The sequence below is a fragment of the Zingiber officinale genome, chromosome 1A, assembly GCF_018446385.1.
Source record: "Zingiber officinale cultivar Zhangliang chromosome 1A, Zo_v1.1, whole genome shotgun sequence".
NCBI lineage: Eukaryota > Viridiplantae > Streptophyta > Magnoliopsida > Zingiberales > Zingiberaceae > Zingiber > Zingiber officinale.
In genome coordinates this window covers 24042184-24067833 of record NC_055987.1, presented here as the reverse complement: position 1 = coordinate 24067833, position 25650 = coordinate 24042184, and the positions used below count along the sequence as shown (strand labels likewise).

The window sequence follows — 25650 nt, the reverse complement described above, 5'->3', positions numbered from 1 at the left end:
CGCAAAGATCACGGAAGGAGAACTCCAAATCGCAGGAGGCGAGAAAGCGACGAGTGAGACTACAACCTTTGGTTGGTTTCGTATTTGGCGCGCGGCCGGGAGTTGTCGATTAGTTTTTGGTTAGCAGATCGAACGCTGGAGAAGCAGAGAGAAAGAAGCGACGAGTCCTTTATCACCGTCGACGTCCGTTGGCGGATGCAGGCTCTGGCCTCTGTCGCGCCTTTATATTCTTTGGTTCGCCGATCCAATCGTTAAACAACGGTTCAAGGCCTCGTTGACATATTCTCTTCTTGCTTGTGATCTTTTAATTCCGGAAGTTGGAGTTCTTTTGTTGCTTTGTTGTGCAGGTATCCGGAGCACTTCACGCAATCTCTGCTGCTCTTCCTGGTGCTGCTTGCTTATTTTGCCGACTCTGTGAAGACGAGTCTGTTCTACAGTGTTGTTTTTTTTATCAATTATTTTTAAGAATAATCCAAAACAACACAAAGAAGTAACTTGCGCTTAGGTTAATTTATGCAAGAAAGTTTGTTTGTTGATGCTTTCTTGATAAAATTAAAGGCATTATAGTTCATAATTCTCAGACGTCATCTTAATTTGGAGCGGTCAAAAGTAAATCAGTTTTGAGTTGAGACGAACGAACTCGTCATTTCTTTGATGTTGAGCAGTTTGTGATCATATCTTATAAGTAAATCAACCCTATGGTTGGGCGTTAACTACTGTTGATTGATATGCCTCGCAATTCTGGCCTTGGCAAATATTGTAGACCTACTTGTGCGTCCAAGACGTGACCTCAAGTTTTCACAACTTTAGAAAAGCAAGGTCAAGTGCTCCTGGACTCGGAAGCGCACACATTCAGAAGTATATGAATTTGAAAGTGTACAACTCAGAAGTGCATAAACTCGGAAGTACATGGATTCAGAAATATGCGAACTCAATAGTACACAGATTTAGAAGTGTATGAACTTAGAAGTGCACCGACTTAGAAGTACACAGACTCAGATGTGTGCGGATTCAAAAGGGTAAGGATTGGAAACATCCTTGGAGTAATATAGCAGTTAAGGTACCTCTGGAGTAATTCTAAAACATGAAATATAAGATCAAATGTAAACACTTATAGTGATTGTTTGCTAACCCTTTTCTTCACACTTGTTCTTGGAAGAGCGATCACAAATTGAACCGTCCTTCGAAGTTCCACAAACTAAATTCCTGTTTGTGCTTGTGAATGTTCTCCTCTTCACTGATTATTAAACCCAACCCCTCTCTCCAGCAACCCTTTCTCACTTGGACACACATGCCTATATAGGTGCTCGTGCGGTCACCGAAACTTCTGCATAAAGTGTTGAAGTGGGAGGTTAACCGCAACCATATCTGCACAATGTGCAGACATGGATGCAACTACCAATATCTCGCACTCGTCCAAGTGATGTTATAGACATAAAATAGTCACAAAGACAAAATAGTCATACAAACTAATAGGAGATCCAATTCATACTTAGGAAAATAGTTTGTGCGACAGTAAGCATAGTGAGTGATCAATGTTAAGAAAGTTGTTACACTTTATATAGTTGCTCTCTGAGCAATCAATGTTAAGAAAATTGTTACATTTTACTTAGCCACTTTCTTGGTGGCACACATCCGCTCTCCAAAAGACATCAATGTCTTACTATTTACTCATATTAAATCATTTATATCAATATGAACATCTCTAATCCCTCATAACGACTAGTACATCAAGAGCATATTCTATATCTCCAATTAATACAATCGCTCACAATCACATTTTGTGTACTTAATAAAAAAATATAATTAGTTGACTAGTGAATAAATGCCAAAGATATAAATTTATCTTAATCTTCATTTTTAGCTAGAATCTATTCATTCTAATCAACCACTTTCCTAATTATGCTTCATAGATCGAATCATCCATATTCAATAGGTTACATGATAAAGTAGCAAATACTGATTAGAACTTCAAGTAGACAGCTAAATAGTTACTGAAAGTAAATATTAATATTAACTAATAATTTCAAGGGCTCACATAGTAAAGAAGTAGGGATCTATTCTTCTACTACTTTTATTATTGCAATATCACATATGGTACGAATCACATGCTACGATGTTATTCTCTTTACTAAAAAAAGTACATGTTTTCTCAAATTAGCATCACACAGATTGCATTTAGACATTCCCAATGCCTAATCCTGAATTCAACTCATAAATTCAAATCTAGCCTCCAACAGATTTAGTAAATTGTGAGTGTTTTTACTCCAATCATTATCAGTACATAAATAATCTCATCTTGATACAACTATCAAGACAGCCTCAACTTATGAGTATGTTTCTATTCATAGCTATATAAGTTATCTCATAAGTAATAGTTTTACCTCTATTTATACTTAACAAATATAGATGATTGCTCATGTGAGTAGACTAATCTCAACCTGCTAACATGCTCATCGAATTTTATCCAAAAATGTAACAACATATACGCAGAATAGATCATGACATTTATATATATATTTGATTGTCTTTATAATGTGTTACATTTTACGAAGTCTCAAAGACTTCACATATTCTTGAAATAACTCTTTTGTCAACGACTTAGTAAAAAGATCTATAAGCATAGCATGTATAGGGATATACTCATGAATTATCTTTTTCTTGTCAACAATATCCCTTACAAAATTATACTTAATTTCTATATACTTGCCTTTGTATGATATTTGGGATCCTTGAAAAAAGCTATAGTAATTTGATTGTCACAATATACTGTAACAAGACTCTCACTGTTCTCAACATTTTTCAAATACTTTAGGAACCTTTTTAGCCTGACAGCTTCTTGCACAACCACTACACAAGCCACATACTTAGCTTCTATTGTCGACAATGCTACACAAGCCTGTTTCTTACTGTTCCATGAGATGGTGCTATCATTCAAAAAGAAGATATAGCCAGATGTGAATTTTCTGTCATTAATGTTGGTGCAATCATGCTCTAGAAGTTTTAATATATTAACAATTATTTAAGTTTATGTTAACATGTTGGATCTAACTCAAGTTACGAGTGTGCGGGATGAAAGAAGTCTAGAAAGGTTAGTGATCAGATTTTTGGCAAGAAGAAGTCCTTGCATGTCGGAAGACTGAAGGCAAGGCAAGAGAAGTCCAAGAAGGTCGAGGACTATATTCTTGCCATAAAGAAACCCTTGTAGGTAAGAAGATTGAATGCAAGGCAAAAGAAGTCTAAGAAGGTCGAGGACCTGTTGAAATCGTTAGGTCGGCTAGAAGGGGGGTTGAATAGCCATGTACAATAAAAAAACAAATACCCTTCTCAGACTTTTAAAAGAACACTTGCATAAATTGGAAAAAAGAAATAAGCTAAAAGAAGAGGCTCACAGCTTTTACTTGGTTACAACCAAGGAGATTGTTAATCCAAGGAAGTAAACGCACTAAGTATTTCCTTCAGGCGGAGAAGCCTCTTATGACAGTGAAAGCACAAAATGAGAAGTTAAACTAACAATGAAGAGCGCACAAGTGTTGTATTACAATTGCTTGTTCATTGAAAAGCTTATGGGCCAAGGCTGTATTTATAGCCTTGGTCGGGGCGTCTGGAGGGGGATAAAGTTTTATCCCCTTCGTAACGGATCACGGTCAAATGTGATCTGGTTAAAGTCACATTTCAGACGCTCGGAAGGGTTCCAGGCGCTCGAACTTCCGAGCGCTCGGAATGGATCCGGACGCTCGGACCTCAAAGTCAACCCCGTTGACCTTTTCGGTCTGGGCCTTCTGCTCCGGTTCAGCTTGCCTCGGTCCGGGTCTTCTACTCTGGCTCCGCTCGTTTGGGTGATTTCGGCCAACCAAAATAAGGCTCACCCGAATCCAATTTCGACCTTCTTGAGCAACCTTCCGCTCCCGCTTCTCGTCCCTCGGAAACGCCGCGCGCTTCCTTCTTGTCCGCCTGCGTACTCTTCCTTAGCACCTCACCCTCGGACGCACCAAGTCCATCGGCTCTCTCTCGTGTCATCCTTCTTGCTAACTGCGTCTTTTGTTTGACTTCTTGTGTTCCTAAGCTCCTGCATACTTAGACACAAGGTTAAAACACCACATGACCTAACTTAATTTAGTTGATCACATTAAAACAATCTTGGGGTTCCAACAATCTCCCCCTTTTTGATGTGAGCAATCCAAGTTAAGCTAGGGTAAAGAGACATAAAGTTAAAATAATAAATTCAGCAATAAAGTATAAAAATAAAAAATTTGAATCTACCTCCCCCTACACTCAATCTTTTCTTTCTCCCCTTTTAATCACATAAAAATGAGGTACCAAGAAAAATCTAAGGATAGAAATTTTTTGAAATAACTTTATCAAATTTTGAAAACTTTGAAAATTTTGATAATACTAAAAAATTTGTTAAAAATTCTAAGTAAAAAATTTCAAGCAAAAAATATTTTTGACTAGCTATTTAAATCAAAAATATTTTTTGAGAAATTTTGCTAATGTTTTGCAAGCAAAAAATATTTTTGAGAATTTTTTAAGAAAAAAAATTCAAGCCAAAAAATTTTCTAAGAAAAAAAAATCTAAGTTAGACATTTTTGCAAAATATTTTTGAGACATTTCCAAGTAAGAAAAATATTTGAATTTTTTTAAAAGTTTAATGCTTTATCAGTTAGTCAATTAAATATTTTATTTCAATATTTTAGCTTCGGCGAGGCACTAGACCTTCTTGGTTATTGGATCATCAACCACTTCTAGACAAAACCTCATACAGAAATTAAACGTTTTAATTTTCTTGCTGAAATCACTAAATCTAAATTAATGTTCAAGTTAAACAAGACTTCGGAACCTAATATAGGTTCCAACCAACTTGATTAATTAAGTATTTCTTTGAAATATTTCTAATTTGTCCCTTGTGATATCTAAAATACCAATTTAGATTATTGAATTTTCTAAAACTTGTATTAGATTAGCATGCATGAATTTTTAAGTTATTTATTTCTTTTTGCAAAATCTCATTTTTTACTTTTATTTTGTTAAATTATTCTAATGGACAAGATTTTGCTAGAATTATTTTCAAATTTATAATTTTTTCCAATTTGCAGCAATCTTTAGTTAGTAGTTTAACAAATTTAAATAATTTATCGAGAGGAAGAGATCGTACCTGATTTACCTTGTTGATCTTGTTATCCGTAGCTTCCACTGAACTGTTGCTTTCTTCTGATGTAGCTCCCCCTTCATCAATGCTCTTGATGCTCATTTCGGACGAGCTTGAATCGTAGTTCTCATCTTGATGACTTGTCATTAATGCAAGTCCGGAGAAGGCCTCGACTTCTGATTTGGATGACGTATCGTCTCATGTCTTTAATTTGTTTGTTTGGACTGGTTTCTTTCCTTTATCCTTGTCATTGTTCCTTAGCTTGGGGTAGTTATCTTTAATGTGCCCTTCTTCGTTGTAGTAGTAGCATTTGATCGTCCTTTTCTTTCTACCCTGTGGATGGTTAGATTTTCTTGATTTAAATAATTTTTTAAAGTGTCTTACCATCATTACCATTTCCTCATCGTTGAGAGAAGATTCTGACTCATGTTCATCTCTCGATGCCTTGAGGGCGATGTTGTTCTTTGGCTCCTTCGTACCTGCACATCTCAATTCATGCACTTTAAATGTTGAAAACAATTCTTCTAAGGTAATAGATTCTAAGTCCTTAGAGATATAGAATGCAACTACTAGTGATGCCCATTTTGTATTCCTAGGGAATGCATTGAGTGCGTACCTTAGCGAATCTCGGTTACTTACATTTTCTCCAAGATTCGAAAGTCTAGTGATGAGATCTTTGATCCTCGAATGAAGGTGTGCAATCATTTCGTCTTCTTCAAATCGCAAGTTAGTGAGTTGGTTGTGAAGTAAGTCCTGTCTCGTGAGCTTAGCTTCGGACGCCCCTTCGTGTAGCTCAAGGAACTTCTCCCAAAACTCCTTTGTTGAGTCGTAGTTGTCAATCTGGTTGACTTCTTGTGGTAGAAGAACACTCAACAGATGGAACTCTGCTTTGCCATTTGCCACGTAGTCAGTATGCTCCTTTTTCGTCCACTGGTATGTTCCTTTACCTTCCGGTGCTATAAATCGAATTCCATTATTAAAAGTAAATCGAAATTAGTTTTAAAAAAATACCTGCATTCACTTTTTCCAGCTAGCGAACTCCCCCTCAAATTTCGGCAGGTATATGCTTCATCCGGTCATCATCTTTGCTTCGATCGACGGTTAGTACTCCTGAAGCGTCCTGGCTTTGATACCACTTATTGGAATCGTTGAGTCGGCTAGAAGGGTGGTTGAATAACCCTGCATAATAAAAAAACAAATACCTTTCTCGGACTTTTAAAAGAACATTTGCATAAATTGAAATAAAGAAATAAGTTAAAAGAAGAGACTCACAGCTTTTACTTGGTTACAACCGGGGAGGTTGTTAATCCAAGGAAGTAAACACGCACTAAGTATCTCCTTCAGGCGGAGAAACCTCTTACAGCAATAAAAGCACAAAATGAGAAGCTAAACTAACAATGAAGAGCGCACAAGTGTTGTATTACAATTGCTTGTTCATTGAAAAGCTTCTGGACCAAGGTTGTATTTATAGCCTTGGTCGGGCGCCTGGAAGGGTTCCGGGCGCCTGGAGGGGGATAAAGTTTTATCCCCTTCGCAATGGATCGCAGTCAAATGTGATATGGTCAAAGTCACATTCCAGGAGCTCGGAAGGGTTTCGGGCGCTCGGACCTCAAAGTCAACCCCGTTGACCTTTTCAGTTCGGGCCTTCTACTCCGGTTCAGCTCGCCTCAATCCGGGCCTTCCGCTCCGGCTCCGCTCGCTTGGGTGATTTCAGCAAACCGAAATAAGGCTCACCCGAACTCAATTTCGGTCTTCTTGAGTAACCTTTTGCTCCGGCTTCTCGTCCTTTGGAAAGCCACGTGCTTCCTTCTTGTCTTCCTGTATACTTTTTCGCAGCACCTCATCCCTCAGATGCACCGAGCCCGTCGGCTCTCTCCCGTGCCGTCCTTCTCGCTAGCTGAATCTTTTACTCGACTTCTTGTGTTCCTAATCTCCTGCACACTTAGACACAAGGTTAAAACACCACAGGACTTAACCTAACTTGGTTGATCAAATCAAAACAATCTTGGAGTTCCAACATGACCGACTTCTTGGCATGATGATCTAGAGATGAGGAAGTTCCAGGCACAAAGTCCAGGGAATAGGAGGTTTATCTTGTAGGACCATTGGTGATCAGATAGAGAGGGGTGAATATCCCTACAAAAATAAAATGCAAACCCTTCTCGAACTTTACAGCTTAATTAACTAACACTTGCATAAAAAGAAACTAATTAATTAGAGAAAGAAAAAGAGGCAAAAAGAATTACTTGGTTGCAATAGAGGATTGCTAATCCAAGGCAAGAAAAGCATACTATGAAGATCTCCTTTGGGCAGAGTAACCTCTTACAATGTTGATGGCTCACAAACAGTAGTAGAACAATAAATAAATGATTTACAAGTATTGTTTTTTTACTACTAGGATCAAGGTTGTATTTATAGTCCTAGTCGGACGCTTGGTGGGTTCCAGGCGCCTGGAGGGAGATAAAGTTTTATCCCTGTCGCAATGTAATGCGACACGTGGAGTTTTGAATAAAACTCTGGCCCGGGCGCTCGGACCAGAAAGTTAACTTTTAGTTGACTTTTTGTCCGGGTCTTCCGCTCTGGTTCTGCTCGCTTGGCTTCGGGTCTTCTGTTTTAGATCCGCTCATTCGGGTGATTTCGGCCATTCGGAATAGGGCTCATCCGAGCCTATTTTCTGGCCTTCGAGCAGTTTTCCGCTTCGGCTTCTCGTCCCTCGAAAATGTTGTGCGCCTCCTTCTCGTCCACCAACGTACTCTTCCGCAGCACCTCGTCCCTCAGACGCACTGAGCTCATCGACTCTCTCCCGTGTTGTCCTTCTCACTAGCTGCGTCTTTCACTCGACTTCTTGCGCTCCTAGGTTCCTGCACACTTAAACGCAAGACATCAAAATAACAATAAGACCTAACTTGACTTGGTTGATCACATCAAAATCATTATAGAGTACTTACACATCTGGCATAAGATACTTGAGATCGATTGGGTTTAGGGATCCTATTTTAGGATATACCAAAAGATTGGTAAGTTTGCCAATCGATTGGTGAGCTAAAACCTAAAACTTGGAAGCAAAAGAATGTATCAATTGATTGACTGGTCGATTGAGAAACCTTTAATCGATTGGATAATTGATTGACAAGTAGCCTCACAAGAATATAATGCTCACAGATCAATTATCTGATCGATTGGGAATTCTCAATCGATCAGCTGATTGATTGAGAAGCAATCTTGTAAGAACAGAATGCTCCTTGATCGATTATCTGATCAATTGAGAATTCTCCAATTGATCAGCCGATCGATTGAAAAGCCACTCACGAGAAGAACAAAAAGTTTCCCCAATCGATTGACTAATCGATTTAGCTTTCTTCGCCAGAACAAAAAACTCTTCAATAGATTGGTTGATCGATTGAGAATCACAAAAATAGAAGGTTTTTGAATCGATTAACTGATCGATTAAGATTGCTAATCGATCAAGGCTTGATACCAATCGATTGAGATTCAAAATAGGATAATCTCAGTCGTCGATCTAGAGTTAGTAGCATTCAACGGGCATATCAAACACACTATAATCGATTGGGATCTTCACCAATCGATTGAAAGAGGTGAAAAGATGAGAAACAACTAGATTTTGAAGAGTCTAAAAGAGGAGATTTCAACCCAACACAAACAACTATTCTATCGCTATTCTCCTGTGAAGCTCTTATCTTCAATCCTCAAGCAATCAAGAGAAGAAGAATCAAACCAATCACATTGTAATCTTTCTTTCTTTCTTCTTCTCCTTGTTGTATTCTTTTGAGATGTTCTTCAAAGCTTTGTTGTGAAAGGTTTCTCCACCTTCGGTTTGTTTCGAGAAGGAGAAGTTTCATAGTGGATGTTGTGACCGTGGTGTGGATCCTTGGATTAGTCACCTCAAGGAGGTGAATACTAAGTAAACACAAGGAGTTAGCATTGCTTCTAAGTTTCGCTGCACTATCAAGAAGATTAAGAAATCGAAGCGCACTATTCACCCCCTAAAGCTCAACTGGTCCTAATAATCAAGGTCTCCTGCCTAATCTGTATCTGTGTAGCCTATCTGAATAATCTGTGAGTCTCGTCTTTTTAGTTTATATCTTATTTTGTTTATACAAGTGTTTAGTTTAATTAAGTTATAAGTCCGAGGAAGGTTTGTTTTGCATGATTTGTGCATGGGCTATTCACCCCCCTTTAGTCGGCCTCCTAGGGTCCTAACAGATGATTGTGGAGTCGTTTGGAGTATCCTATCTATTAGTCACACGTCACATCTGAGGATGGTCTTTACTTTGCTTTTGCTTTCTTGCATGCTTTCCTAATGGTTTTGGCGTTGTAATAATTAGATTTAGACTTAGAATTTAGCCTTGTGGCTACTTTACCATTTTTAGTATTTGTTGTGTTTATCCGTGCCGACACACATTGTATCATTTTAAATTGTGTGACTTTCCTATGTCTTCCACTGTATTTTGTTTTCTATTCTAGTCATGTGAGCTGTGTATACAACTATGTAGTTGTTAATTCAGTTGTGTGGGTTGTATATTAAACTATGTGATTGTGCTTTTATTTCCAATCACGTGGGATATATGTTATTATACTTGTACAACCGAGTGACTATGTATCCAGGTTTCATTTATCACTATTGCAGGAGAGATATTGTCCATTTGTCGGACAGGGACTCTTCTGAGACATGATGATTCGTAACGCTAGACTGTCAATTATGGCTCATCTGTGTTTTTAAAATTTATCATATTGGCTAATAGTAAATTTTCATAGGATCGAATTGACAAACCCGCTCAAGTATATGTTAGTAAGGCCTATACTTATGACCCCTATTATATTGGGACTATCAAATATATATATATATATAATCAAATATGAATAGTAGTATAGAAATATGTGAATTTGAATATTAAATATTTAAAATTATGATTAAAATAAATTTTAATTAAAATTTATTTTCATTCGTAATTTTAATATTTTACCATATAGATTTTGGTCAATAATTCTTAAATTTTTTTATATTTGACAAATATTTTTTTTACATATTAAAGTTAAATTAAATCGTTTTTATTTTTTTACTAGATTGGGTTGAAAATTTTTAATTTTTACTATTAGATTTGATTGGTAATTTTTTTCTTTTTTTATTAAAATTTGATCTGTAATTTTTTAATTGATTAAAATTTAATTTATAGATCAAAATTAAATTTAATTAATATAAATTAAAAATATTTATTGGTTATACTTATTTATTAGTAATTGATTTTTTTTATACAAATTTTTAAAGTGAAACATATATTTAATTGCACTATTCTTTCTTTTAAAATTCTTCTTTTTCATTATCTTTTTTACACTTATTATTGTGTCTTCACCGTTCATATTTAATAGCTAATTATTTTTAGATAAATAAATTTAATTGATAATTTATTAAAGTTAAAATTGATAAAAAAAAAAAAAGACTCTTACTATATCTGCTACTCAAATATATTATTTTTAGATCACACAATAATAATTTTACTAGTGCATGAAAACTTCCCTTATTATCAAAATTAAAATTTATCGATATTTTTTTTTGAATAGCAATTAAAATATATTTTAATAGTATTATAATATTTTATTACTCATTGCAAACTTAGTTATTATTTTCAATATTTTATTAGAAAATTTTAATTTAATTTATTTAATTAAAAAAATTCATTAGATAAATATATTATTTTTAATAAATTATGCTTGAAAGTTTAACATAAAATAATTTTTATTTTTAAAATGTTAAATTTTACTAATAAATAAATGAGGTTTGAGAAAGAAAAAATTATTACTTCCAATTGCATAAATAATCTTGCAAAACTATTTATAAAATTAAATAATTTTAATAATATTTTTAATATTTATTTTAAAAAAAAAATATTAAGGACTTAAATCTTTTTTCTGCTTAGGACCTCAAGAATAGTTGAGAAAGTCATACCAACGGGTCGAATAGTAAGAATTAAATATATGGGGTAGAAATAATAATAATAATAAATGGCATCCTTGTATAATATACATAATAACTTTTTATGGAATCATGTAGAAAGATTTCTGAAATATCTAAATCATGTATCCTAGTTTCTACAATTGCAATAGTCGAATCTATTAATTTTTTTTTAAAAATGATCAATTTGTGTTCAAAAAATAACTGCTCTCAATATAGTGGGTCAATTGATGTCTGGGGATATTTATATAATCAGGAGAACTAGATGAACACATAAGAATTGGTTTCATGTCATTTCAAACTCTCTAAGTCCATTAGCCGATTTCGATCAAAACTGGTTGATGGATCTAGAAAGATCAAAATGATATGAAATCAGACCTTCTGTGTTTCGTGTAGTTTTCTTTGACTATGTAAGTGCTCTCAAATATCAAATTGACTCAAAATATTAGGAGTAATAATTTTTTGAATATGAATATATCCGAAAAATCTATTTCGTATTTAAAAAATCATTGGTCTCAATATATTGGGTCAAATTAATATTTAAAGATATAAATATAATAATAAGAATTAGACAAACTCATATGACCTAGTTTCACGTCATTTTGAGCCCTCTAGGTTCATTAACTGATTTTAGCTAAAAGAGTTTCAACCAAAATCGGTTGATGAACCTAAAGAGCTTGGAATGACGTGAAACATATCCTATGTATTCGTCTAATTCTTCTGATTATATAAATGACCTCAAACATCAATTTGACTCATTATATTGAGAGCAATGATTTTTTTGAATACGTATATGTCTGAAAAATCTAATTCGTATTTAAAAAATCACTACTTTCAATATATTGGATCAAATTGATATTTGAGAGCATGAATATAATCGTAAGAACTAAACGAACTCATATGACCTAGTTTTACGTCATTTCAAGCCTTCTCTAGGTTTATCAACCGATTTTGGTCAAAATTAGATGATGAACCTAAAGAGCTCAGAATGACATGAAATCCGCTCTTTTATGTTTGTCTAGTTTTTATGATTATATAAATATTCTTAAATATCCATTTGACCTATTATATTGAGAGCAATTATTTTTTTAAACATGAATCAATTATTTTTTTAAAAAAAATAATTGATTCTACTGCTACAATCATAGTAGTCGACTGAAAACAATAATAGGAGTAAAAATAAAATTGGATATATAATTTAATAATTTTCAAACTAAGGTGAGTGATTTAAATATTTTGAAAACTTTATTAATAAAAAATTATGTACATAATCTTCTAGATTCCGACCGTGTATATTTTGCCTTCGGTATATAAAGGTTGGTTTTTCCTTATAAATTTTATTTTTCCATTCTTTCTCACTTTATACCCATATTAGATGGCAAACTATTTTTCATTCGGGACGAAATATATCTGAAGGCATAAGGTGACCAGCCAGAGTACATTGTCTAAGTTATTATCAAGAACATTTTGATAATATATATATATATATATATATATTATAATTTATTTTTAACTGGTCAAATTTTAACCAATAAAATTTATTGTTATTTATTATCTCGCTATGTTTTACCAAGTTTCTTCAAATTCCACGGCCATCTGCACATGTTATCCTTCTTTAGCAGTCACCAGCAATTCCGAGCTACTTCGTCGTTTAAGATTTGACGTCAAATCAAAGTCCAATGAAGGTTGGAACGTCAAACTTGACTGCGCCGTGGCAAAACAAAGAAGACCCATTACCACATCGGAATGCGGAGTTTTGTATTCGTTTCAGGCTTAGAAGACGGCGCTGAGAAGCAATTCCAACAATTTTGTCGACCCACACACGTTTACCACTGCTGTAAGCTTATCATACCGTCTCCGTTACAAAAGCCTGATGCTTCTGAGGCGGTTAGCCAAGGCGTGTTGCCTTGGATTTATTATGCTGCATTGCCTGATTTATTTATACGTGACCCAGCGCAGTTGATTCCGATCCAAATTACACGCAACGAACTCGACTCGGCGAGACCGCTGGCTGGTCCCTCTGTGTGTAGGAGTGTCCATCATACCTGGCGCTGGCGGTGGCCGCCCCCATTAATCACCGTCTGAAGGGGGGCAAAATGGTATTCAGGAATTAACAGGTACGAAATGGGAAAACGGAAAAAAAAAGAGGGTTAAGAGGAAAAGATTTGGTCGAGCAATTAAGGATTGTCGTTCCGTTTTCTTCTGCTTGCTTCTCTCTCTATATAACCCAGAGGAAGGTTGCGGAGGAGGAAAATGAGATAGCGGTACCTTGTCGCCATTGAGTTATCCTTCCTTCCTTCCGTCGGCGTCCATCCCTCTCCTCCTGCAACCCTAAGCGAAGAGCGGGGAACGTCGTGGCGGAGGAATTTCGTTAGGTATCATCTGATCGTTCTTTTTTTGCTTATTTTCTGATCGATCTTGATTATACCGACAATCTGTTTGGAAAATATACCAAAAATCAAAGGTTGACAGATTTGGTGTCTGGCTTAGTCTTCTGCAAGAGGAGAATATGTGGGCTTAATTTTCTATAAAATAAAAATAATAATTGGTATTTTCCTTTAGGAAGAACATTAGGGTGATAATTTATCAACCAGGTATTAAGATCTTTCTTGCATTGTGGTTCCTTGTTTCTCTCCTTCATCCATCAAAATCGGTACATGCATTCCTAGTGCTAGCTGTTTGTTTATCTTTTGCAGGACTTGAGATTGGAGCTACCTAAAATAAATTGATCCTAATTATCGGACTGGGTAATTAACAAGCGTGTTGATCCCTGGAGATCCAAGTCACATGTGAGGACGGTTTATCTGATATTCACGCTAACAATTCTACCAGAATGTCAATAGATGTTATTGGTTTGTTGCTCTGGTTTCTCAAATACCCATTGTTGCATCTTCTTGGACTACGGTTGTCTGCCATTACAGCTTTTTTTTTTTTAAAAATAGCTTATTTTGGGTCTAATGTAGAAGGGAGAATCAATCAATGTTTCGGTTTTTTTTTTTTCATTTTAATTAAATAGGCCTAGATGTTTCATTTTCCTCTTCTAACTGAGAGAATGAGGTTTGTTTCATATACAACATAGGCATGTGTCATGTAATTTTGCATCATAGTAAAAAGGGTAAATTGTTAGCCTTCTTCCTCTTCATTTTTGCTATGACCAAGTTGATTATAAGCTACTTGCAGGTTTTCTGTTTCTCTAAAAGGGAATTCTTGGGAATTTTCTTGTATTCAGTGTGCTCATATGAAGAAATGTTCACTGAGATTTAAGCCGTAAAGGATATATTTCAGACCAGGACATAGTTTTTTTTTTTTGCATGGATTGGTGCAAAGTATGAACAGAATGTAACAGGCCAATGAGTCAATCCAGTAACCAAGACACAGGACTTTCTTTCTCATTACCTTCTCCTTTAGAAGTCACATTTATGTAATGAATGCTTTTGGTATCAAAGTTGAGTTCAGTTTGCTATTTTCTACCAATTTATTGTGTTGATTTTCTACCCTATTTACCATCTATATTCTCAATTCAGCCAATTATATTGATATCGTCAGAGTTGTGTCATCCAATCATTTCATCTTGACTGATACATTGTACACAAGAGACTTCTTCGTCTTTATTGAATACTGCAAGTACTAATTCCCAGTTAGTTTTGAGTTGAATTGATTGTTGTTGCTATTCAACAGCCAATGGTGGAGATTCTACTAGCTAAATTTCTTCTAAGATTCACTGATGGTATTACAGAATCACCAATTACCATTTTCTATTTAAATGCAAACTAAGGTATAAATACAACTATTCATATCCTTGGTTTATGGATATCCTTGTTTTCGGGCTATTTAGCTTCACCTCAGTGACATCTTTGATTTTGCCTCTTTGAGGCTGATTGAGTGCTGACTGTTGCATATCTTCGTTCATGCACATTCATCTGTCAAAATGAAACAGGAGAACTTTCAATAAATCAATTCCAAGGCACTCAATCAGCCTTTCAGTCAGTTTCACTTGCCAGATTTTGTTCAATTTGTGAATGTGTTTTGTTGATCTGAAGAATAAGGAATCAATTACCTGTGGTGCGTGCTGGTATTTTTGCAGTCCTATGGAGAAATGCCTCATCTTTTATAATCCTGGAGGGAGACTTATCATATGCTATAAATACATGTGTTAATCTCATTTCTTGTTTGAAGAGTGGTTCATTCTCTGAGAACCTTTCTAGAGTCAAAACTGATAGTAGAACTCAGAGGAATAATTATGTACTGAATGTATGTAAATTAAACTCTAAAACATTTTTCAGTATACTAATCACAATATGTCTTTAAATGTTGGAAAACTATGAATTGATTTTCTAAATGTGTAACCTTTATTTGGTTAAACCAATTTACATTCCTTGCATACCAAGTGACATGCAGAGTTGAATTTTCCTAAAATATTGATCATCTGGCTTTTTATTACAAGTTTCGTGTTACACTCAAGGAGGAAGTTCACATTAGACTATGTTGCTAATTTGATATGTAGAATGAAGACTGAAGACTCAACTGCTTCTGATTATAGGGTCAGGATGTTTAGGTGATTCACCATGAAGCAATCTTTTTTTTTTAAAAAAAAAGATCTAGATAAAATGAGTATTATGCTTCCACTAAAAGATGGTTCAGCCAACTTATATGCTCCAATACTTATACTCTTAATTTACCACCTTCCAAGTTGCATTTGATATCAACAATTGGACACCCATATTTCAAGTGGAAACCCTTGATATTTCTATTGACCACATGTAATACGGTGTCAAACCCTTCAATCCACACCTGTGTTAGATAATCGTATCAAGTCCAAGTAGCATAGCTTATAACTGTTTGTTAAGATTGCACCTTGTAGATTGTGAAACATGTTGGCTGTAGTTTGATGGTTGCGAAGGATGTTTCTATGTTTATATGAATTGAGTCTTTGTCATGATAATATGATTTATTTATTACCAAATGTATTTTCTCATCATGCATGCCTTTTACCTATCCTCAGTTGAGTTGCATTCTATGTTGCAGCAGGTTCTGTAGTATAGCTAACAGACCCCATTTTAATAAGTGTTGAGAGAGATGAACTGTTGGCCTAACTCCTTAAGCTACTCATTAGTCATAGTTGTTTCTTGTCTGAATGAACCTTGTAACACAACTGAAACTCTGCAACATTTAATTGATTCTACTTTGTTACAATCACTTTTTTTTCTGGTCCTGAGATAAAGCAGCAACCTTAAAGTTTCAATTCATTGTCACTACTTCGGAATCACTACCATAACAACAACAATTAGTCTTAAGACAACTAATGAATTACTACCAGAAATGTCTAGAAGGTACTGTTCAAAGGAACTAGTCGATTGCCAGATAAAAACAATTTAAATTAGGTTTTGAAGGCATTTTCTCTTCATATGACAGCTAAAGCATAACCACATATGTCACAGGAGTCATTCCTAATATGTTACTGCATCTTAAATTGGCCTCAGGCTACATAATTGATCCGATTTTTGTTTAGCTAGACTTGTGCCTTGGTTTGTGTTAAGGATTGTAATACCGATCTTGAAATAAAGAACAGAGGTTTGTGCATGAGGAACTTTGCAATGGCAAGACAGAACTTTCAGATGGATAATTTGAGTTACAATGGAGTTGGTAGAGGTTACTGTTTGGAAGTGACTGGGTAGGGCTTACTAGTAGGATGCTTTGTTGCTTTCTTACCTCCACTGTGATAATTGAATTATTGATATTATGAATGATCTTTGGCCCCAAATTTTCTACTGTTTATATGTTAAATATATCATTATAATATTATATTAAAGTTTCTTTTATGATAAATGGTGTCTTGAGTCTTTCCCTCCTGATTACTACTAACATTCAGTAAAATATTTCAAGATAAAACTGCTCTTAGGACACTGAACATCTTCATGAATTGGTATCCAAACTCTCCATTTTGACCTTTCATCATAACCTATATTATTTGGAGGAGAGGTGGAAGTTCATGGTTCTAATTTCTGTGTTAAAGTCCTCTGTTAAGTGTATGAACTATCTGACTTTGGGTATTAAGAAAAATTCTCTCTCTCTCTCTACTTTGCTTTAAGTCAAACAAGCTTTCTGCAAAGAATTAATTGCATATGGTGGTGACCGACTTTGCAAGTTTATCCTCGTTCTTCCAGACCAAGAAATTTTCCCATTATCCAGTTGCTAAAACACTGGTTTTCTCTCAGCAGATCTCCTTTTAGCTAATATCACAAAGCATCTGCTAGTACAAAATCTCCTGTGCAATAAATTTTAGATGCCAGAGATGGAGCATAATGAAGCCTGTAATCATCCTCAAAATCACGCTTGCTCAGGCTCAGGTACTTAATGGAATTTTCTTCTTTTATTTTGCAAGGATTGGGCTTATGTTGTTTGATTATTATGTCCAAAAACTGGAATTGAAGCCTTTTCCATGAAAATGATTCGTTGTTCTTACAGCACCAGCCATGGACAATTCCACTGCTTCTGAATTTGCAACAAGAGCTACTGATCATCCATCATCTAGTTTCATTTCAGCATTTCCAACCTGTTTTCCTACTAATGCTGGATCATCAAATAGCTCATATGTGAACATGTCTAGTGGAGGTTTTACAAGCTTTCCTCCCAACCAAGTCCCACACTGGCCGCCTCCTTATAATCAACCTCTCAGCGGCAATGGATGCAGCACCAGTTATCCTCATATTGACTACAGAATGGTTGCCTTCAAACGGAAAAGCCCAACTATACCTCTTGATGGTGAAACTAATGTTGCTAGGTATCCCCAAGTTGGAAGTTCTATGAATCATCCCTCTCGCCCTGTTAGTATAGAACCAAATATTCCTCCACCTCCTGAAAACTTGCCTTTGAACACTATTAGCATGCCTGCCAGTCATAGTAGCGATGACAATCTTCCTGGTGAAGGATCACAAAGGAATGTGAGAAGCCGGCATAGTGAAGAATTTCAGACACAGTGCAATCCAGCTTGGTACTATGCATCAAGAGATACTGCATATGCTCTTTATGGGTCAAATGATGCAATGTCAGGCTCAAGAATGACTCAGCAGTGGAGCCAGTTTCCTGCACACATGGTTCCTCATGGATGGTTTCCAACTTCAGGTAACACAAATTATTGTATTGGATTGCATATGCTTAATTTTACTAGTTTTTTTTTCTTTTGGGAAATTGCAGATGCTATTTCTTTTCACCATAGACTGAACCAACCCATCGCTAGAGACAATGTTGCCAACAGTACAAGTGCCACCAATGGTGCTTATCATCATCTCGTTCAAAATAGAAATCAAAATGCTCCTGCGTCAGCTCTTCAATTCCCTTCCATGCTAAATATGGTGCCAACCCAAAGTGCCAATGGCCACAACTATTCTTTTATTCCTTATAACAACAGAGCTGTTGGAGCACAGGTAGGAGTGGAAGCAGCTGCATCTTCCAGATCTCTAAGGCCACTACCTATTATACAACATACAAGCCATGGGGTCAGTGCAAGAGGCTCTCATCAGAGGTCTAATTTGATGACTCATAGACGGAACACCCCCAATAGATGGGCACCTGAGGTAGATTTTCTTAATAAGATGAGGAGATACTACCTAAATAACTTTGTTACGGTGTTGCATCATTCCGATGTTTCTCTAATGATTCTAGGAAATAATCAATGCGTCAATCTCATATACTCATATAGTCGTATGTCATAGTAGAATAAGGCCAAGTTAGTTTATTGATTCAGCCCAACTTAGTATGTTTTGTAATGGACTAGCCATGGAGAATATTCTTGTTTTGACATTTACAAAATTAATGTCTCCTAGCTAAAAATAATAAGGTAAATATGATAGAACAATTGTTTAATGGATTGAAATAAAAATAATGCACAATAGGATTAGGCTTGACATAAAATTAATTGCAAAAAAATTATTAGTTTCTCGTAATCTCATATTGCTTATCAACTATGCAGTTAGCTAAACCTCATTCCACCGTACAAGTTAATAGAAGTTTAGAACCGTGTTTTATTTCATCATGTTGCAGAGTGCTTTTATGGCTGGCTGGTTGGCCTTCTACGACACTGCAAACCTACATGATCAGCACAGAGATATGAGATTGGATATAGATGACATGAGCTATGAGGTAAGTGAAAAAAATCCTTTTTGTTTTTTTGTATTACTTTGATGATCAAAGTCTTTAGATTCTCTCAGTAATACAGGACTTATTTTTTCAGGAACTACTTGCCTTGGGAGAAAGGATAGGAAATGTCAGTACAGGCTTGTCAGAAGAGGCCGTTTCAAGCTGCATGGTTGAGACGGTTCATCATTCTTGTCCACGAATACAGGATGAAGGAAAGTGTGCCGTATGCTTGGTAAAGGCCGATTTCTCTAACCAGTTGTATACTCGTCCAGCTATTAAACTTGATGTGAAATTTGTTCCACCTGTGTAAACCTGCAATAGCATTTCACATCTCATGGGTGAAATATGGCTGCAGGAGGAATACGACGACAATGAAAAATTGGGAAGGCTGAAATGTGGACACGATTACCATATTTGCTGCATCTCGCACTGGCTGAAAACGAAGAACATTTGCCCAATCTGCAGGGTGCCTGCTTCCACTGATGCTTCCGACAAGTAGTTGTTTCTTTACAAATAAGCTCAGTTAGGCATGTTATTTTGTTCTTGTAAACTCCTAAGGATGTATAACAGTTTCACTGTCAATTTGTAAATATGGTCCCAAAATTCTTTCTTTCAAGTTTTAGGTTTTTGCACTAATAAACTAGATCTTCTCGAATTCTTACTCGTGCACATACTCGACTCAACCTCCTCTATTATTGCTACTTAAAATGCCTTCAAATGGCCTCTATGCCCGCGCAAATGGGGCTCAAGTTAAACACGCTGCCGAAGCAGGTGCGAGCCAAACATTCATGGTTTAATGGAGTAAGAGGGCGGCAACAGAGTTGGATACGGCACCTTCTGTATCCATATTACTAGGGTCTTAATGAAACTCAAAAATTATGTTTTACATTTTCAATGGATTCGTGTTGTCTTTCGAAAAGAAAGTTATTTTATTTAAGAAAGCAGTTTTCAGTAAGACGGGATTCTTAGGATAAAGTTATTTAATCTTCTGAGTTCTTTTTTTTTTTCTCGTTTTCATCTTGTGCTTTATTTTTCCCTTAAATAAGTGCTGCACTCGCTTTATCTGTTCGAGTATCGCTTGATGTAAAATTATTTCCAGCATAGCCAATTTCTTTGTCTTAGCTTGTTTTTTCGCTCTATCAAATATGTTATTTGATGTTATGCTTGATTATTAATATTTGAATCACATACTTAGTGTATCTAACTAATACATTTTTATTATCGACTACGTCAAATTTCAAATGTTTGTAAATTTTCTGGATGAATTATAAATAGGAGTTCACTGTTTTCCTGAGATGATGGTATAATAAAAAAAATGGTGAACCAAGTCTTATTAATACCGGACTTAACGCGATTGATTCAGTTCTATAGAAATTTTTTTATCGATTATTAGGGTAAATCAGAAAGTGCTCATAACAGGAGACCTAAAAGTCTAGTATTCCGCCTCCAGGGTGTAGCACAAACGGTGAGTGTATGACATCTCTGGCGTAAAGGCCAGGGGTCGATTCTCAGGAACTGACGACCTGGGGTTTATCCCACCATGCGCGTATGGCCTGTGTACCTGCATGAACCTCTCTCCATATCCGTGGGGTCGGTACTAGGAGGCCGCTAAGTTAGCGGATCTACCTAAAAGTCTAGTATTCCATGATTACACACTCCATTTAAAGAAAAAATCTCTACAAATGTATAGTAAGAGATGATGGTATAATAGATTTGAGTCGTGAAAGATTATTAAGAAAATAATGACTTTTTCCGAGTTAGATACATGACTTGGAAAGTTGCTCTTAAGTAATGTTATTTTTGATGATTTTTGGAGTGATTTCAAAGAGGCTACGAGATTTCTTACTGGTAGGGTCGTAAACTAGTCAAGTCAAGTTAAGTTTTATGGTGTTCAAACTTAGATAACCCAGCTAAGTTAAGTCTAAAATAAACCAAGCCAAAAATGATTATTCAATCTTGACTTGAACTTAATTCGTTTAGATGTTATCTAAGTATCAATTCAAATTTATTTGATTATCTAAAACTATTAGAAATTTATGACAATAAACAAAAATTGAAGCACGAAAAGAAATAAAATTTTGAACACACAGATTTACATGGAAAACCCTTGACAAGAAAAAATAATGGGAAGAGAGAAGAAAATATTTTGTCGTCCAACAATTTTGATACAATTATTAAAGAAAAGGGAAAAATAACAGTTATATAAGATTATGTTGTTGTACCCTAAAAATATACTTTATAAGTAAAGTGTAAATAAGGATTGAAAAATCGAATCGATTTAATGGATTGTTAATCCATAATGTAGATTTAATGGATTGTTAATCCATAATGTAGCATAACAAAACTTCCAGGCCTATCCAAAGTAGAATTCAGGTCACCAAACTCTAACAATCTCCATCTTAAAACGAATTCCAATCTTTGATAAGAGAACGTAAGCTCTTCATCTCTTCAACATAAAGTCCCTTATGGGCAAAAGTTAACAATGAAGACCAATCAAGTTCAAGCAATGCTCAAACTTGCCAAAAGGGAGTGGCTTAATCACCATATCAGCGGGATTAGTATGCATACTAACTTTGCTCACAATAATATCACCATGAGCAATCACATCATGCACAAAATAATATTGCACATCAATGTGTTTCATTCTCTCATGAAACATCTGATCCTTTGTGAGAAAAATAACACTCTGATTATAACAAAAAATTATAATAGTCTATAAGTCTTCACTGAGTTTACCAAATAGGCTCAACCAAATTACTTCTTTACAAGCTTCCGTAACGACCATGTATTCATCGTCTATAGTTGACAATACAACGATAGTTTGCAACGCAGCCTTCTAGCTAATAGCATAGCCACCAATACTAAAAATATAACCAATGAGAGATCTTCTCTTATCAAGATCTCTAGCAAAATCAGAATTCATATAACCAACAACTCCATCTCTAGTTCCCAAACTATAAGCAAACATCAATAGAACCACATAAGTATATGAAAATCCACTGAACTACTTTCCAATGTTCCTGACCAAGGTTCACCATATATTACTGACAACACTCACTACATATGCTAAATCAAGAAGTGAACAAACCATGGCATACATAAGGGAACCGACCGGATTAAAATATGGAACTCGTGATATATAATCAACATCAATATCTGATTGTGGTGACAAGGCAGATGAAAGTCTAAAATGAGTAACTAACGGAGTACTTACAGGCTTGACATTTTGCATATTAAACATGTTGCGGACTTTCTCAATGTACCCTTTTTGACTTAGGTATAATTTACCTACCTACTGATCTCTTACAATTTTTATTCCAAGTATCTTCTTTGTTGCACCCAAATCATTTATCTCAAATTCTTTGCTCAACTGAGCTTTCACCTTTTTTACTCTCTCTGATTTTGGCTGCAATCAATATATCATCGATATATAAGAGTAGATAAATAAAGGATCCATCGCCACTCACTCTGAAATATACCTAACTATCATAACTGTTTATCCTGAAGTCACGAGTGGTCATATATGTATCAAATCTCTTATACCATTGTCTTAGTGGTTGCTTCAAACTATAAAGTGACTTTTTTGGCTAACAAACGTAGTCCTCCTTTCCTAAGGCAACAAAATCTTCTGGTTGTAGCATATAAATATCAAGTTATCGATGCATAAATGTGATCTTCATATCTAACTGCTCAAGCTTAAGATCATGGAATGCCACGATACCAAGTAAAGCTCGAATGGAACTGTGTTTCACAATTGGAGAGAATACATTAGTAAAATCAACACCAGGAGTTTGACAGTAGCCCTTTGCAACAAGCCTTGCCTTGTACCTTGCTTCTTCAACTCTTGGTGTACCTTCTTTTCTCTTATACACCCATTGCCCTAAACAACCTTCTTACCCTTAGGCAGTTTCACTAGGTTCCATGTGCCATTCATGTGAAGTGATTCCTTCTCCTTTTGCATCGCTATCATCCATTTACTAGAGTCGTTGCAGCTAACTTTCTCTGAGAATGTTGCAGGTTACTCATTGGAATCAATCTCTTTAGATATATTTAGGGCATAAGCAACTAAATCAACCTTAGCATATCTCTAAGGAGGCCTAATATCTCTACGAGACCTATCTTTCACAATAGAATATTGTAGAGATGCTTGTGAGAAGCAATTAGTATCTACTAAATTTGAAATAGACTTCACAATATACTTTGGTGTAGATCTAATCTGAAGCTCCACTTGTGTGCTCGACTTTTGTTTATTGTTGGTGCGGTTAGCACTAATAGTCTAACTCAGGTTTTGATGAATGATAAATCGGGTTAAGTTAGGTTTGTCGTGATCTAACACTCTGACCGAGTGTGCAGAAGAAGTCCAGTTAGGTCGACGGGCTGACCGGATAGCTGGCAAGAAGTCCAAGCGGGTCGACGGGCTAACCGGACGCTTGGCGAGAAGTCCAGCTAGGTCGACTGGCTGACCGGATAGCTGGCGAGAAGTCTAGATGGGTCGAAGGGCTGACTGGACGTCTGGCAGGTGAGTAAAGGTAAGTCACTGGAAGGGAGTGACTGTGAGGACGCGTTCCTGGGAAGGGAACATTAGGCATCGATCCGACTTAGATCCATTTCGGATATCTAAGTCGAGATCGTGACTAGATTCCGGTCTCGGAAAGACGGAATCTAAGTCATAATCTTCTTTGATTAAAGTATAAACTATGCTAACATCTTATTTTGCAGGATATACATATTGTTTGCCTCGGACTAACTCTTTCTTGTAGATAAAAGAGCTTCTGGAGAAAAAGTGGTCCGGGCGCTCGGGAGGGATCCGGGCGCCCGGGAGGTAATTTCTATCCCTGGCGTGCGTCGACACGTAGAGCTCGTTGGTTGGGCGGGCTCCGTCACACCAGGGCACCCGGAAGGGATTCAGGCGCCCCGATCATCCTATAAAAGGAGGGTCAGAGGGGAGCTTCAAAAACAACTGAAAAAAGAGATCTTCTACTACTTGCTCTGCTGCTCTGCACTCCTACGACGCTAACAAAGCTCCGACAACACACGTTTCTTTTCTCGATTCATTCCGTTGTCAGTATTGCTGTCATTTTTCATTAGCTTTTTCTGTACTTATTTTGTAATAAAATTTGAATTGCTAGTGATTGCCCACCGAAAGCGGTCAACGACCGCGGACCTTGGAGTAAGAGTCGACACAGGCTCCGAACCAAGTAAAATTGGTTTGTGTTAGCATTGTTTTTCTATTTCCGCTGCGCCTATACTCGAATGAATTTTACATTCGATATTCACCCCCCTCTATCGAACGTCTACGATCCAACAAGTGGTATCAGAGCAGGTACCACTCTGATTTGGTGCAACCACCAATCAGACAAGGGGGTGAAATTTTCTTTTGTTTTTTTTCTTTCGCTTTCAGTCTCACGTTTAATTCTAAACTGATACTATTATCTTTTTGGAAAGTTTTCTCATTGCAATTAAGTCTAACTTGGTGCAACACCAATTCAGTTCCTTTATTATCTTTTAATTCTTCCCGCACTGCTAATCCAAGACCAAGTCTTGGGAATTTGCCTGTCTATTTGTTTGATTGTGTGCAGGGATTAAAATGTCTCAGCTTGAAGGCTTCAGCACAGTACGACCACCCCTTTTCAACGGGGACGATTTCCCGTACTGGAAGAAGCGAATGGAAGTGTATCTCAAGACGGACTTCGACCAGTGGATGAGCGTCACCAGATCCTACAAAATACCAGTAGACAGTTCCGGGAATCTACTGGATCCAGAAGATTGGACATCAGACCTAAAAAAGAAGGCATCAACAGAGAACAAGACAATCAACACCCTACAGTGCGGATTGACTAGAGAAGAACTAAACCGGGTCGGACCACATAAGAACACCAAAGAGCTGTGGGACAAACTGATCGAGCTGTGGGACAAACTGATCGAGCTGCACGAAGGAACCAGCGACGCTAAGGTAACAAAAAGGGATTTACTCTTAAATAAAATATTTAATATAAAAATACAGGAAGGGGAAACTGCAAGTCAGCTGCACGCGAGGATCAAGGACATCCTCAACGGGCTCCACGCGATAGGCCACCAAATGGAGAACCGTGACTTAATAAGCTATGCACTGAATGCGTTTCCATGTAACAGTTTGTGGGCATCTATTGTGGATGCCTACAAAATTTCTAAAAACTTATCTAAACTTAAATTAGATGAGTTGTTTTGTGAATTAGAACTACACGAACAAACTAACGTCGGAGCCGAGAAGGGTGTAGCTTTGTTTGCAGGTTCCTCCAAAGAGAAGATAAAGAACAAGTCTGAACCTGAAGACGACTCTGATCAGAACTCTGAAGATGAAGAGCACCTGGTGAACTTGGTAAGGAAAATGTTCACCAGGAGGAAAAGGAGCTTC

At 36.3% G+C, this 25650-nt stretch overlaps 1 protein-coding gene across 9 annotated transcripts; it reads left to right on the top strand.

Moving 5' to 3' along the window:
- Positions 1–13079: 13079 nt before the first annotated feature.
- Positions 13080–19913, top strand: LOC122021047 (E3 ubiquitin-protein ligase MBR1-like). 9 transcript variants are annotated; one of them, XM_042579167.1, is made up of 8 exons: positions 13088–13495; positions 13817–13909; positions 17339–17467; positions 17586–18242; positions 18315–18694; positions 19161–19259; positions 19351–19488; positions 19612–19913. In XM_042579167.1, exons 3-8 carry the CDS (start codon positions 17404–17406, stop codon positions 19753–19755), a joined length of 1482 nt encoding a protein of 493 aa, XP_042435101.1. In that variant the 5' UTR covers positions 13088–13495; positions 13817–13909; positions 17339–17403; the 3' UTR covers positions 19756–19913. The 9 variants fall into 9 exon arrangements, with proteins under 9 accessions (XP_042435067.1, XP_042435060.1, XP_042435101.1 ...); XM_042579174.1 differs by having other exon boundaries at positions 17336–17467; XM_042579133.1 differs by having other exon boundaries at positions 13080–13909.
- The last annotated feature ends 5737 nt before the right edge of the window (positions 19914–25650 follow it).

Coding starts and splice junctions, on each gene's coding strand:
- LOC122021047 (XM_042579133.1), top strand. CDS start 17,404: ATGCCAGAGATGGAGCATAATGAAGCCTGTAATCATCCTCAAAATCAC. Junction 18,243..18,314: donor TGGATGGTTTCCAACTTCAG/GTAACACAAATT, acceptor GGGAAATTGCAG/ATGCTATTTCTTTTCACCAT. Junction 19,489..19,611: donor GAAAGTGTGCCGTATGCTTG/GTAAAGGCCGAT, acceptor ATATGGCTGCAG/GAGGAATACGACGACAATGA.